Source organism: Kwoniella shandongensis, chromosome 7, assembly GCF_008629635.2.
Source record: "Kwoniella shandongensis chromosome 7, complete sequence".
In the NCBI taxonomy this organism is placed as follows: Eukaryota; Fungi; Basidiomycota; class Tremellomycetes; order Tremellales; family Cryptococcaceae; genus Kwoniella; species Kwoniella shandongensis.
The window spans coordinates 522,689-537,530 of NC_089293.1; the positions used below are offsets into that span (position 1 = coordinate 522,689).

Genomic DNA, 14,842 nt, shown 5'->3' on the forward strand with positions numbered 1-14,842 from the left:
TGGTCGTCAAGATGACAACACACCAGTTGACGGAAGCGCAGAAGAAACAATGGGAAGAAGACGGATATCTTGTCATTCCTTCTTTCTTTGATAAGCAGGAGACGAAAGAGATGTTGGATGAAGCAAAAAGATTGTGCGATGAATTTGATGTGGACGGTCATCCTATGGTACGTATGTTGTGTCCGTCACTCACTCCCAGCTCGACCTGGCGGTCGAGGCAGCCTCTGCTGTAGTCGGCCATGAAGGAGGGACTGGTAAATGAGTAGTTGACAAAGCAGCTGATCATACTCTACACAGACAACGTTCAAGACAGCAGCGGATGGTGAACATGTTGGTGACGAGTACTTTTTGGAATCAGGCGACAAGGTGGGTTGGTGGGACGATCGTGCTCAACGAATCGGCTGACCCATGAATTACCAACTTGTGTCGTTTGCTCTGCTCCTCGATCTGTTACTCACTTCCCTACTCAGATCCGATATTTTCTCGAGCCCACCTCCTTGTCCCCTGCAACCCCTGATACACCGTCCAGACTCCTCGTCCCACCTTCCCAATCAATCAACAAGATAGGTCACGCGCTCGCCATTCTCAATCCCGTATTTAGGAAACACACCCTCGAAAGCGATAAGATACGATCTGTAGCTAAGAGTTTGGGAGCGCAAGAGAGTCCAAGAGTGTTGCAGAGTATGATCATTTGTAAACAGCCAAGAATAGGTGGTGTAGGTGAGTTCTACTTAATTGGCGTTGGCGGATCTGTGAACATGGGACTTGGGAAGCTTGTTTGACCCGCTGATATCTTTTCCCCGTACATAGTCCCTTGCCACAACGACTCGACATTCCTGTACACCGACCCTCCAAGCGCTATAGGAGCTTGGGTGGCGTTGGAAGAATGTACCCCTGAGAACGGATGTTTAGTGAGTTTCGAATGAATCGTTTCATCCAAAGCCACCACCGTCCCCGTTCTGAACTTATGATACCCCACAGTCCTTCCTCCCTGGATCGCACAAGCTCTCTCGGACAGCTACCCGTTTCGTTCGTGCTCCTGGTGGCGGCACGACATTCATCGACGTACCAGGTGTCGAGCCAAATGAGGAGAAATGGGATGATATGGACGGATGGAGAGAAGCTCCTTGTTCTCCTGGTACTTTGGTGCTGATCCATGGTGGGTTGAGATTCGCTTCAACCATCTGCTGTCCAGTGTGTTCCGATACTGATCTCCATTACTCGAAACTTCCAGGCAGCGTAATGCATAGGTCCCCGCCCAATCCATCAGACAAGACGAGGATCATCTACACTTTCCACATGATCGAAGGTGGTAAGGGTGTGAAATACGATGAGAAGAATTGGTAGGTCTGCATTGCATTGTAATACTACTATATACATAGCATCCGTGCTGATGTTCAACCTATCAATGTGCGTTTATATTGAACAGGTTACAGCCGACTGAAGCGATGCCTTTCCCCGTTCTATTTTAGGATTTAATGTGATTGTTGTTACCCTGAATTCCAGTTCGGAGTAATCTCCTGTTTCCTGCATTATTTGTTGTCTGAACTCCTTCGGCTTTCTTCGATGCTTGGGCATGGAGGTCTGTGCACATCACGTCCGAACAAGTCGTCGCTACCGCATATGGCCCTGCGGACTCGGGCTGCGTTCACATGCCCCGGCATCATCGGCATTAACAAACAGGATACACAGGGAAAGGGGTCTGGAGGGGGGTTACGGGCGCGAGGCGCACAATGAGATCGGTGCACGACACATACACACCCCATTTGCGTTTCATACGGTCTGGCCGACAACAAGTTAGCCCAGTCCGTCCTCGATTTTGGTATTACAGGGCTATGACTTGCCTAATCGGTGCCTCTCGTTGACCGGGGTGGCACGAGCTCTGACCTTTGGAATCAACGCTCGGACCCTCGGACATTGGTTCTACTTCGTCTTCTTAAGAAAAGGGCGGCTATCCGGCCCCGCCCCTTCGATCACACAACTAAAAGTTAATCATTATTACTATGGTACCGGTTTGATGATGAGGAGTCGCTGATTTTGATGCTAGTCAATTTACTTTCAATGTCATATTCTTGATCGTAACTTGACGTGTTTGCCAAAAAGACGAACTCCACGTTTTTGTAACACACAATTCTTCGCTTGATAGTCTAGAGTATCAACGGTATCATCATGGTGGAAGTCACAGTATGTCGACTAACGTTCTCCTTCTGATCAAACCATGAATCGGCTTTGGGGTGCACGAGTTCTGACTGTTCTTGCTAGCTCGACAACAGATCCCCCGTATACCAATTCTACTCCCATAGCCCATCACCCGGAGGGTGGGTGACGAACCACACAGGAGGTGAGTGACAGATATATCTGGATCCCAACAGCTAATAACTTACTAACACAGTTTACTCAGATGACTTTCTCAACCAGTATTTCTTGTCGACCTTCGCAGCCACATACAGTGATGTGAGTGATACCTAGGTCTGCGATGTCGGAAGCTGATTTGACCTGCTGGTTGATGTTGCCGACTATGATAGGGCGATTCGGTGTCTTTGGCGTTCAACGGAACCAAGATTGTGGTGTATGGCGCTAAAAGAGCGAATCACGGCCGATATGCTGGTAAGTCTTTCCTCTCATTCAAAAGGACGATATGGTGATATTGACCTTCGATTCCTTGTGCAGCACAAATGGACGGAGGGGATATTCTCTATCAAGACGGATATGCCGCTACGAATACTTTCAAGCAACCGCTCTATACTGCTTCCGGTCTATCAGGGACAGCCGAGCATACGGTGGTAGGTGCTCTGTCTGCACTTACAAGCACGGACTACTCGAGGGCTAAGTGAATTGGAACACGCAGTCACTGAGCAATGCTCCAACGACGCCTGTCACCGGAATTAACGGATTCACTTGGTTTGATATCGACTATGTGGCGATCACAACAACGACGTGAGTGTTGCCTACCGTCATGAGGATAAACCTGACGGCAATTTGTGACGCACACGCAGGAGTGCTCAAGCCCACAAGGTCACCTATGACGATACGGCGTCCAACGTTCAATACTTCGGTACCGGTTGGAGTACCAATGGAACGCAGTTTGGAAATTACTACAACACAACATCGCATTATACAAGCCACATTGGCGATTCATTTCAGCTGCAGTAAGTAATCACTCTTCGTAAAAGGTGGAAGTACGTTGCTAATTTGGCGGTCATCGTCGAGCAGATTCAACGGTACAGCCGTCCAAATCTACGGATCGGTGTTCACTGATCATGGCAATTACTCTGTCAGGTGAGCAGACTATGGATAGTCAGGTATTGGGCGGGGTTACTAAAACTTTTCACGGCGATAGCATCGACGGCGGAGAGAAACACATCTTTAATGGGTCATATTCCACCTTACAAACAGGAACGACTAGTGAGTTTACCCTCATCGTCGAGGATGATGAAGACTGATACATCTTCGCAATAGTTTATCTTGCAAGCAATCTCAAAGACGGTCCGCATACTATGACAGTCACCAACCTGGGTGGGAATCCAACAGGAAATTCGCTTGATTTCGATTTCGCCGAGGTTTACGTCTCCCCTGCCTCTACTAGCTCGACATCGACGTTACCACACAGTGCGACCGGTTTGAGCTCGAGCGTAGCGAAAAAAGGCTCCGCTATCGGAACAGGAGCGATTGTGGGCATTGTCATAGGCTGTGTGAGCGGACTGGCCATCCTCGCTACCCTTATATGGTTTTGCCGAAGACGACTTCGTAAGACAGACGATGGTTATCTTCCATACAACGGACGACAGACCGGTAAAATCGATCTGACAGGCGAAGAAGTGAAACCCTACGCGCAAGCTGCGCCGATGATATCGACTTCCGGTCTTGAGCAAGATCAATTGACGGTCCCGTTCCTATCACCCCATTCACCATCTCCACTCTCAAACACAGCGTCTAGTCCGCAAGATACGTATGTGCAGTCGTCATACGGATTCCCGTCATCGCAAGATGCAGGAGAGCATTCGACAAGTGGCACAGCAGTGTCGTCTTCAGGACACAGCGATGCTGTTCTGCTTACATCGAGACCGAAAGCACCAGCGGTGGGAACGACACTGGGAATCAACATGTCAGATCTGCTCAGCACTACTTCGCATTCCAATACTACCCCGACTTCAGCGTCTCCACCAACAAACTCCAAGCCTGATTGGCTGAGATCGTTATATTCTCACCCTCTCCCTTCGACTGAAGGTTCGGCTGCAGGCTCTCCTTCTCGACCGCAGGGCCAAGAATACCTGCTTGGTGATATCACCGCCTCACCAACGAGCACGCAGGCTATAAGAGAACAGGATGCCGGGCCCTTTATCCCTCACGGACAGAGACAGGCGGAGGAGATTGACGTTTTACCGCCAGATTATAGACAAGCAACGGCATCGTCTGGCGGTCGAACTGATAGTAGGGAAACGTGAGAGGTGACACAGAGTGGACAGAGCCCTTGACAACTTGTGACAGGGGCATAGGAGGACGATTGCCTGTACTTCCATGTGAAAGGTTTCATGGTATGTTTGTACTGTATATAATGTCATAGTCGGAATCAAGTTGGAATGTGATGCATTGACTTTGTGATCTCGCTGTTGCGTCGAAGGTGACCCGAGAGATGGGATAAATGGTTTAAAACTGTATTAAGCTGCTTTCCAACGGGACTATTTTTGCCGCTCACTTTTATTATTTGGTTGGAAGTTGTGACTGTGCCTTGGTAGATTAATTTTCAGCGACAAGCAACAGTCTGTTCAGTATCGAGTTATTTTGCACTTGGTTATACAAGGTGCAAGTGATCATCATCTCATCACTATAACCCACCACGCACGATGGGTAAATCAAGAGCGTCCAGAGGTATACTCCTCACTTCCAACCTCCCTCAACTTCAAAATCTGATCAAGGTGAGTCCAACTTATATATTTGGAATCATGCCTTTGTGGTTGTCCACTTTGCGGCGGTGCTGATAGTCTGCTTCTCACTCATAGCGTGATCCCGAGGGATACAGAGAAGAATTTCTCACGCAATACAACCATTATCTCTCCCTTCTGAGATTACACCAAGTCTCTTCAGCAGGAGCTACTACCTCCTCGTCTGCAACAGACAAATCGAACGAGCTCTTTGGCGATTTGATCACGTTCATCAGTCAGGTAGCACAATGTTATCCGGAAGATACGAAGGAATTGCCAAAGCAATTGAGGGAGCTGTTGTTGGGTGGTGAAGGAGGGACGACGGTCAAGGGGGATCTGAGAAGAACGGTGGTTAAGAATTTGGTCATGTTGAGGAATAAAGAGATTATCGATTCGATCGAGTGAGTGCGCCTCGGTTCTCGCCTTCTTTTTGCAGCTTTCAGCAATCACTCGCCTGCTCTCGGTACAGAGTGCTGACATGCTGTCTTTTTTGCGTACGTAGACTCCTGCAAATCCTCCTTCCTTTGCTCCCGCAAGTCCCACAAGCCCTCCGAGGCGTCATCCGACACACCATCCTTACCGACATCAAGACGTCCAACGTCAAGACCAAGAACCATCGTCTCAACCGAGTGGTCCAAAGCTTGCTATTCGGTATGGTCGAGAGCGGTATGGGCGCAGAAGTCGTCGGTGATAAAGGTAAAGGCAAAGCCAAGGAGAAGGGTGGAGAGGCCATGTGGGCTGTCATGATGGTCAAGGAGTTATGGAAGAAGAGTGTCTGGTGAGCTTCACTGTTTTGGCTGACCATTTGAGAGCCAGACTGACAAGCCCTCAACTTCCAATTGATAGGAACGACGCAAAGACAGTGTCTATCGTCGCGTTGGCCGCCTTCCACCCAAACACCAAAGTCCAATCTGCCGCTTTACACTTCTTCCTCGGATCCGAGAACGAAGACGAGGACGATTCGGACGAGGAAGACGGTGGAGGTGTTAGAGCAGCAAGGAAATTGGCGAGGAACATGGAGCATAGATTGGAAGTGGGAAAGAGCGGAAAGAAGAGGGAGAAGATGTTGACTCAGATGAAGAAGGATGCCAACAAGGTGAGCTAGTACGAGTCATCAATAGCTTTGCCAGTAGACAGAAGCTGACAATAGACTTTGTCGGTCTATAGAAAGGAAAGAAGAAGGCTGCAGGAATCGGTCACACGCCCAACTTCCCAGCTTTGGAGCTTTTGCATGACCCTCAAACGTTCGGTGAAAAGTTGTATGACAATTTACACAAGCATGGTGAGCAGCTGTCCGAACGCGTTTAAGAGTTATAGCTGATCCACCACGCGCAGACAAGCAATACTCCCTCGACCACAAGATCCTCATCATGCAGCTTCTCTCGCGAGTCATGGGTGTCCACAAGCTCTGTGTCCTTGGGTTCTACAGTTATATCATCAAGTGAGTATTGTGAACACGATCGTATAGTGCATTACTGACATCGTCATAGATACCTCACCTACCACCAACTGCAAGTCACTCTGATTCTCGTGTCTCTCGCACAATCCGTCCACGACCTCACACCTCCCGACGTCCTCACGCCCGTTATACGCAAATTGGCACAAGAGTTCGTGCACCCTGGTGTAGGCGCCGAAGTCATTGCAGCTGGTCTCAATGCGATTCGAGAAGTATGTCGACGACAACCATGGTGTATGGAGGAAGACTTGTTGAGCGACTTGATCGACTACAGGAAGAGTAAAGACAAGGGTGTGGTGACTGCTTCCCGTGGTCTCTTGCAACTCTTCAGAGAGGTCAACCCTGGTTTACTCAAGAGGCGAGAGCGAGGCAAGGCTGCCAGTATGGGTCTCATTGGGAACCAAGTTCTTGCCTATGGACATTCCAGGGACGCAGCAGAAGGTATCGAAGGCTTGGAACTTCTCGATGAACACTTTGCGAACCTACGAAAGGAGGCGAATGGCGGTATCAGCGATGATTCCGATGCCGAGATGGAGATTGATGAGGATGATGATGCCGGATGGGAGAACTGGGATGTCGAGTCTGCCAGCTCTGGTTCAAGCGGATGGGAGGACGTCGCCTCGGATGGAGATGAGGACATCGTTTTGAGTGATTCCGATGACGAGGACGACAAGAAGAAGTCTGCGAAGAGCAAGGGCAAGAAGAAGGCAGAGAAAGACGACGAGGACGAAGATATGGATGATGCGAAATCGGTGGTCTCTATGGCTCCTTCGGCTGCGACGGAAGTGTCTCAAACTACCAAGAAGCTGTCTCTCTTGGCCCAACAGAAGGTGAGTTGTGGGAAGAGTTCTAACCAAATGGCATCAACTAACATCGTGTTACTACAGATTCTTACACCTGCCGACTTTGCCCTCTTGAACGAGCTTCGACTGAAAGCTGCCAAAGACCTCGCCGAATCGGGCGGTGGTTCCGCTGCCAAGCGCAAGCTTGCCGCTTTGGAAGCTTCCAAACGACACGTGGCGGACGACGAAGCCGATCGATTCCTTACGGAAGCTGAGATCTTGGGTCCCAGGAAGAAGGCAAAGGCGACTTGGGAAGAGAGGATGGAGAGTATTCAGAAGGGTAGAGAGGGCAGAGATAAGTTTGGAAGTATGAAGGGAAAGAAGAAGAAGGATGCGCCGAGCAGTTCGACCAATAGAGAAAAGGCGAGGAATAAGCCTATCATGATGGCCGTGCAGTGAGTACTCCTTGCATCTCGTCGTGTCAAGTGAACGAATGCTGATATGAGTATGTTTGTGTGATGATAGCTCGAACAAGGTCATGCAGAAGAAGAAGGCTTCATTGAGAGACAAGCAAATCAAATTGCGTGCATCGATCGAGAAGCAAAAGAAGCTGAAGCATTAGGGATGAAAGCCTTTCCTTGTTCCCGTTATACTCTCATGCATGTACTACACTGTATCATATCTGTCCTCGCTTCAGCCGCTCCTGCTTATCGTCGAATGCGCTATTTGCGATCTTTTCCCTCTAGAGACGGTGTATCCTGAATGAAGGACGCGAGCTGTTCCTCATTTTCTTCGAGTCTCCGCTTGGCCTCATTCACTGCGCTCTGGGACATCCCTCCGCTCACAAGCGACTGTACGACGGATTGACCATGGTCCACACTGGCCTTTGTGTATTCGTAGTCTGAGTATATCTGTTCAGGCGTCTGCGAGGACGAGAACTAGAGCGGGCTCTCTCGACGGCACGGAAAGAGAGCGTTTTGAGTTCGTTGCCATTGTCTTGGGTTTTGTCCTTGGGTGGCATTTTGTAAATGAGTTCGGGAATGTAGATGGTGAAGTCTGGTTATCAAGCGGACGTATCGAAAAGCGGAGAAATGATAGTGTAGGGGTAATGTCGCTTTGGACAGCTCTTCTAGGCGACCTGATCGTCTCTGCTTTACGACGGAACATGACTGTCCTTTGTGAAGGAGTTTCAATGTGGGAGAGATTGGATAAAGGACATGAAACGTGATTTTCCTCGTCTGGAACATGCCTGGGTGTGGCAGTTCTTCCACATGCAATTATGCATCATCGGCAGGCAGATCCAATGTAACCGTGTGCTGTGAGCTTATTAGCACTGAAGAGGATCAGGAGAGGAAGGCATAGCGCAACGAAGAGTCGCCTAGATGGATCTTCTCATCGGCTTTCACTACATGACATCTGTGGGACACTTTCTCTTTCGTTCACTCTCGCATAACGCTCTACTACTTCTTCAGGACCGCACCCGTGGGAAGGTCCCGTCTCCTATACACATGTTCATCCATCGTGATGTTACAACGTTACTCGTAACGTACTTGCCGAGCCAAGTGCCACACTTGACCCCGCCACGTTTGCATTTGAGCGAATATTACCCGATAAGGAGAATATGGTTGTATGATTTCCCTGAAGTATCAAAAAGGGGAGCAGAGTGTGTGTGTGTGTGTGTGTGTTCGGGTAGAGACAGACATGATGAGAGAGAGTGAGTGAGAATACAATGAATGGATCAACAACCAGCATTATCACTTGTACTTTCATCATCAGTATCCGTATACCTCTCCTTACTACTCTCACTCCTCACACACACACACACCCATCCCGTCACAGTGGAAAGGGATAGACTGGTCTAGAAGGTCTCACACCGATCTATTGGAAAGAAACAAACAAGAACAAGCTTTCATATCGTCAACAATCACACACAGACACACGCACAAACCCGAACACGCGACTTGGGTGCCTCTCTATTCCCATCCTTGTCCTTGTCCCTCTTTTCATCGGATGAGGTGATTGTCATTGACGTTCGACGCTCTTTCTACTTCTTACTTCCAATCTTCAACAAACCACCAATAGTAGTATAATTTCGTTCTTACTGTGAGATGGCAGCAAAATCGACTAAAGATATTACGCAAACGCAACAACAGTCTGAATCACAATCACAATCACAATCACAATCACAATCACACTCCCTATCAACCAACGTTGAAACAACGACGTCCGTGCCCACAACTTCAACCTCAACTTCAAACACATACTCTTTAGCACCTGCTGTTACGATTACACCTGCCTCGCCATCGCCCACTACATCGAGCAAGATCGATACACCCGTCCAGCCTTCCGCACCGTTAATCGCGTCAGCGTCAGCATCAGAACCGGAGATGAAGGAGAAGGATACCCATCCTACCGATAGCGAAACGGCTTTGTTGTCCAACATCAACCACAGGACAGGAGCGACAAGTGCGACAACAACAACGGGAGGAGAGACAAACCATACAAGTAGTCCTTTGTCAAACTTGACCAGACGGTTGTCAGGAAGAGGAAGCAACACAACCCCGACTGCTACCGCTGCGGGCGAACCAATAGACGAAAAACCCACAGCTACAATCCCCATCACCAGCACCACCAAGACCACTCCATCCTCCCAACCCGCTTCCACCTCCTCCAAACCATCTACGACAACAACCAACCCCGCGCAAAGAGCGTCACAGAAGAAGAAAAGAAAGCGGAAGGGTCTTGCAGGTTTCTTTTTGGCGCTTGGATGTTTATCCGCGGAAGAGTTCGAAGATGATCCCAAATCTTCGAAATCAACTTCGCCGACTACTACGACAACGGCTCCTAAGGCTGCTACAACTACAGCTAAACCAACAGCTACCACCACATCGTCAGTGACCACTGCCGCGGCTCCGCCAGTGAACAAATCGGAGCAAGTGTCCCCTGGGGAGGGTCTGAGCCATAAGGCGGATGCGACGGGTACGACTGGGTCGACTCTTGTTGGCGGTGAAGGTGTGACCGAGGGAGATAACGTCGTCAAACCAAGGGAGGAAGTTGTTGTTGCGCCTCCTGAGCCTCAAACACTGCCAGAGGATGAGGTGAGTGTTCTGCTCCGATTGGTTCATGGAAACCTAATCCACCAAGGAGGATCAATAATTGACCCCCTCCCACAGACCGCTGGCGTCACATCATCTGCTGTCCAACCCCCAGGAGGCGGTTCGATCCTCCTCGGTACGCCCACACGACCTCATGCTACTCGGCACGATTCCGAGACAAACGCTGGTACATCCAGTGGAGAAGCGGAACGTACAGAGACAAGCGGTGGATATACCTCCGATATCAACACTACCGATCTGGTGGATGAGAGCTCAGGAGCAGGAGGAGACGAGGCTTTGGACGAGTATGGATTAGAAGAGGAGTATGAGGATGAGGAGGATCGTCTGATCGAGCAGGGTGGAATGGGAATCCCAATTGACGAGGTAAGTCAACCCGCTTCGCCTGAGACATGACACCGGCCAGCAAAACTGACTTCGGACTTCGATGTGACGTAGAATGGACACCCTGCACCATTACTCCCGCCTATAGAGAAACAACATCTTGGAAGGAAGTGTTTGGTGCTCGACTTGGACGAGACCTTACTGCATAGTAGTTTCAAGGTGAGTTTCGATCTACAACTTGGGTGCAGAGCTCGGTGCTGACGAGAGATTCTAGTCCCTCCCTTCCGCCGATTACATCGTCCCCGTCGAGATCGAGTCTCAGATCCACAATGTGTATGTGATCAAACGACCTGGCGTGGACCATTTCCTCAAGGAGATGGGTAAGATCTACGAGATCGTCGTGTTCACTGCTAGTTTGTCAAAGGTCAGTAATCAACAAACGGCAACGAGTGCTCTCTGCCTGCCAGCGGCTGACTTCTTTGTGTTTGTAGTATGCCGATCCTGTGCTCGACATGCTTGACATACACCGTGTGGTTACACACCGTCTGTTCCGTGAGAGTTGCTACAACCACAAGGGCAACTATGTGAAGGTGAGTCATCGTTCACACACACCTTACTCCACCAGTCATGCTTACCATTCATTATACCGTGTAGGACCTCTCCCAACTCGGCCGAGATATCGAGACATCCATTATCATTGACAACTCTCCCGCTTCTTACATTTTCCACCCGAACAACGCCGTCCCCGTCTCGACCTGGTTCAACGACCCGCACGATACCGAACTCACCGATCTTTGCCCATTCCTCGCGGACCTGGCAACGGTTGATGATGTGCGTGGTGTCTTGGACGGACGACTGTTGTAAGCGGTACCAGAATCGGCACCAATTGGGAGGAGGGATATGATGCAAGGTGGATCATCAATTGGATCGAGAGGAGAAGACCGATTTCTTTGACAGATCACTTGAAGTAAAAGTCGAAAACGACGACGACAGCTACCTACCTACTTACCTACTTGTATACAACTACATTCGACAACCAGCGAACGTTACAATTGTTTAATACGATCTGCAGCAACAACAAACAATACACGAGCACGAATTTCCGACCACCATTTTCAGCAAGCATCGAAAGTTTGACTATTATATATATACCTTACATTCGAGAGATTCATCTTCCCTTATCTATATCCAACCCTGCCTTTCTATATATGTGTTTCTGTTATATTTCGCTTGGCATTTCTCGTTCTCGTTCTCGTTCTCGGTACGATTCCCAAAGATTCATGTAATATGATAGTATGCACGAGACAGTAGCATTGAACCGGTCCAAGTGTTGTGCTGCATGCTTCCGGTCGGGTAGGAGTCACTCAAGATACTTGGTCACTCGGTAGATGACCTCTATGAGCATGACTTTCAAGTTGGGGAATGCGTCGGGCACTGAACTGTACGACCGACAGGAGAACAAACGATTTGCCATTCTCATATTCACTGTTACTACAACAGTGCCGCTCAACCAACCTTGCCGATGCTCCCATTGTGCCAAATTGCAGCTCACGCAGAAGTGTTCAAACAATGTATACATGCTTTTGAATGACGTTACTCGTCGTCGAGCTACAAATGAAAAAAAATCCCAAATGAACCAATAAATCTTACAAACAAACTACCAAGAAACTCCTACGAGTGAAACTGTAACCTATGCAAAGACGGGACCTGCCAATTTGACTTCTTCTGAAATATCGTTCTCGTACTTTGCGAAAGCCTTTTGGAACATACCACCAAGTTTGTCCAACTCTGCCTTGAAAGCGTCCTTTGATGGCCAGACCTTTTCAGGGTGAAGGATCTCACTGGGGACACCTTCGACGGCTTTAGGAATGGCGAGGTTGAAGATTGGGAAGTTCTCAAATTCGGATTTGGCGAGTGTACCATTGTGAATGGCATCGACGATGGCTCGAGTGTATTTGAGTGGACATCGTTTTCCCTGTCCGAACTTTCCACCAGTCCAACCGGTGTTGATGAGCCAACAGTCGACCTTGTTCTTCTCCATTCGTTCAGCCAACATCTTGGCATATCGACCAGGGTGAAGGACGATGAACGGTTGTCCGTAACAGGTCGAGAAGGTGGGTGAAGGCTCAACAATACCGTCCTCAGTACCGGGAGTCTTGGAAGTGTATCCGGCAACAAAGTGGTACTGAGCTTGCTCGGGAGTGAGTCGGGAGACGGGGGGCAAGACACCGAAAGCATCGCAACAGAGCATGATGATGTTGGAAGGTTGTCGGTCGGCGATACAGGGGATCTTGGCGTTGGGGATGTATTCGATAGGGTAGGCACATCGAGTGTTCTCGGTGATGGAGACATCGTCGTAGTCGGGCACTCGGTCCGCAGGGTTGTAGACGACGTTCTCGAGGATCGAACCGAACTTGATAGCACCGTAGATCTCGGGCTCCTAAAATAGTCACACAGTATCAGCATTGTATTCCATGGACAAGGAGACAGACGTTGCAACTCACCTTCTCGGCAGAGAGGTTGATGGTCTTGGCGTAACAACCACCCTCGATGTTGAAGACACCGGTATCACTCCAGACGTGCTCGTCGTCACCAATCAACAATCTGTTGGGGTCTGCTGACAAGGTGGTCTTTCCGGTACCGGAGAGACCGAAGAAGAGGGTGACGTCGCCGTTGTCGCCCTTGGCCTGGTTGGCGGAAGAGTGGAGGGAGAGTTGACCGAATTTGACGGGTTGGAGGTAGTGCATGACGGAGAAGATACCCTTCTTCATCTCACCGGCGTACTCGGTACCGAGGATGACCATCTCCATTCGCTTGAAGTTGATCTCCACGGAAGTGGTGGAGGTCATACCGGTGGTGAATCGGTTGGCAGGGAATTGACCAGCGTTGTAGATGATGAAATCGGGCTCGCCAAAGTTCTCGAGTTCCTCGGGAGTAGGTCGGATAAGCATGTTGTGCTGTGACGCGGATTCGACGGTCAGTTTCCAAATGCCTTTCGTATAATCAAGGAAGAAATTGATGACTCACCATGAAAAGAGCGTGGTAAGCTCGAGAGGCAATCACTCGGACCTTGATTCGGTATTTGGGGTCCCAACCGGCGAATCCATCAAAGACGTAGACGTTCTCTCTGGTGTTGAGGTAATCGATAGCTCGTTCTCTGTTGATCTCGAATGTGTGCTCGCTAAGTGCGTCGACCAAGTCAGCAACGGTCTCTGTAAATTCTTTTTGCAACTCACTCCATCTTGATGTTGACGGGACCCCACCAGACATCGTCCTTGCTAGACTCTTCGTAAACAATTCGCTTGTCTTTGGGTGATCGACCGGTCTTCTTTCCGGAGAAGTTGATAAGAGCTCCGCTGGATGAGATGACGGCGCCTTCGTTGAGGACGGCATCCTCGTAAAGCGATGCGATGGGTGCATTTCGCTGCGGTAGACACATAGAGGATCAGGCTCTGTCACAAGTGACTAGACGGAAGAGACCGTGAGAACTCACCTTGATGTGGATTCTGTCGAGGTCGAAACCGGCTTGAGAGAAGTATTTCATCTCTTTTCCGAGAAACTGGTTGGACTCGAACTCGTCGTGGTGGTGTCTTCCTTGGACCATGGTGGGCAGAGTTGTATAAGAGGTAGGTGGTAGAGACTGAGCAATAGCAAGATGCACAAGATCAGTTTGGTGCTCTTCGTTGTCTATGCATGCGGCGGAGGGGATGTATGGAGGAGTGGAGCAGATGGCGGGTGAGATAGGGATGGGTGTGTTGGATGGGATGGTCTGGGCAATGATGAGATGGGGTAGGCGACAGGTGACTAGCCCGGTAAATGTAGGATAACCGATTCCCCAGATGGCCCCGCACTCACCTGATGTTAAAGAGATATACGAGACTTTGGATGCAGATGCAAATGCTTGGATGAATGCTTGAGAGAAGAGAAAGGTATCTGGGAAGGCTGTTCTTCTTGTCCTCTTTATATATATGTCTTCACCACAGCCTCTTCCTGGTCTTGGTCTTGGTTCACTATCCCATATCCATATCCATATCCGCTCACACGACGACTTTAGTTGGTCCTTAACCACCTGATACCGCATTAACGGAACTGCCTATGATGATGTCTCTCATTCATTTTCGAATACCGGACCTTCCCGACTGTCCAACCAGTAAAGCGGGGCGCCTTGTTCGAAATCATCACTTGGATCATTTTCGAATCGCACGGAATTATACGGTTTTAGCCAATCGATTTGTTTATCTCTTT

At 49.3% G+C, this 14,842-nt stretch overlaps 5 protein-coding genes across 5 annotated transcripts; 4 read left to right on the forward strand and 1 right to left on the reverse strand.

Annotated features, from left to right (window-relative positions):
• Positions 1-11: 11 nt before the first annotated feature.
• Positions 12-1,472, forward strand: CI109_104067 (uncharacterized protein; the record flags this gene model as incomplete). Its single annotated transcript, XM_032005203.1, has 7 exons — positions 12-167; positions 298-366; positions 471-720; positions 811-911; positions 982-1,159; positions 1,235-1,343; positions 1,430-1,472. The coding sequence occupies 7 exons, from the start codon at positions 12-14 to the stop codon at positions 1,470-1,472; spliced, it is 906 nt and encodes a 301-aa protein (XP_031860437.1).
• A 697-nt stretch (positions 1,473-2,169) lies between these two features.
• CI109_104068 (uncharacterized protein) lies at positions 2,170-4,445 on the forward strand (the record flags this gene model as incomplete). The annotated part of the gene is made up of 10 exons (XM_032005202.1): positions 2,170-2,184; positions 2,263-2,341; positions 2,402-2,454; positions 2,526-2,607; positions 2,671-2,783; positions 2,849-2,937; positions 2,997-3,149; positions 3,214-3,279; positions 3,341-3,405; positions 3,460-4,445. The coding sequence occupies 10 exons, from the start codon at positions 2,170-2,172 to the stop codon at positions 4,443-4,445; spliced, it is 1,701 nt and encodes a 566-aa protein (XP_031860436.1).
• A 399-nt stretch (positions 4,446-4,844) lies between these two features.
• CI109_104069 (uncharacterized protein) lies at positions 4,845-7,782 on the forward strand (the record flags this gene model as incomplete). Its single annotated transcript, XM_032005201.1, has 9 exons — positions 4,845-4,916; positions 5,001-5,323; positions 5,425-5,700; positions 5,769-6,018; positions 6,090-6,204; positions 6,258-6,363; positions 6,413-7,208; positions 7,266-7,615; positions 7,686-7,782. The coding sequence occupies 9 exons, from the start codon at positions 4,845-4,847 to the stop codon at positions 7,780-7,782; spliced, it is 2,385 nt and encodes a 794-aa protein (XP_031860435.1).
• A 1,486-nt stretch (positions 7,783-9,268) lies between these two features.
• CI109_104070 (uncharacterized protein) lies at positions 9,269-11,461 on the forward strand (the record flags this gene model as incomplete). Its single annotated transcript, XM_032005200.1, has 6 exons — positions 9,269-10,258; positions 10,334-10,639; positions 10,712-10,816; positions 10,872-11,021; positions 11,089-11,187; positions 11,252-11,461. 6 exons carry the CDS (start codon positions 9,269-9,271, stop codon positions 11,459-11,461), a joined length of 1,860 nt encoding a protein of 619 aa, XP_031860434.1.
• An 826-nt stretch (positions 11,462-12,287) lies between these two features.
• Positions 12,288-14,201, reverse strand: CI109_104071 (phosphoenolpyruvate carboxykinase (ATP); the record flags this gene model as incomplete). Its single annotated transcript, XM_032005199.1, has 5 exons — positions 12,288-13,037; positions 13,102-13,554; positions 13,625-13,778; positions 13,834-14,021; positions 14,091-14,201. The coding sequence occupies 5 exons, from the start codon at positions 14,199-14,201 to the stop codon at positions 12,288-12,290; spliced, it is 1,656 nt and encodes a 551-aa protein (XP_031860433.1).
• Positions 14,202-14,842: the final 641 nt, after the last annotated feature.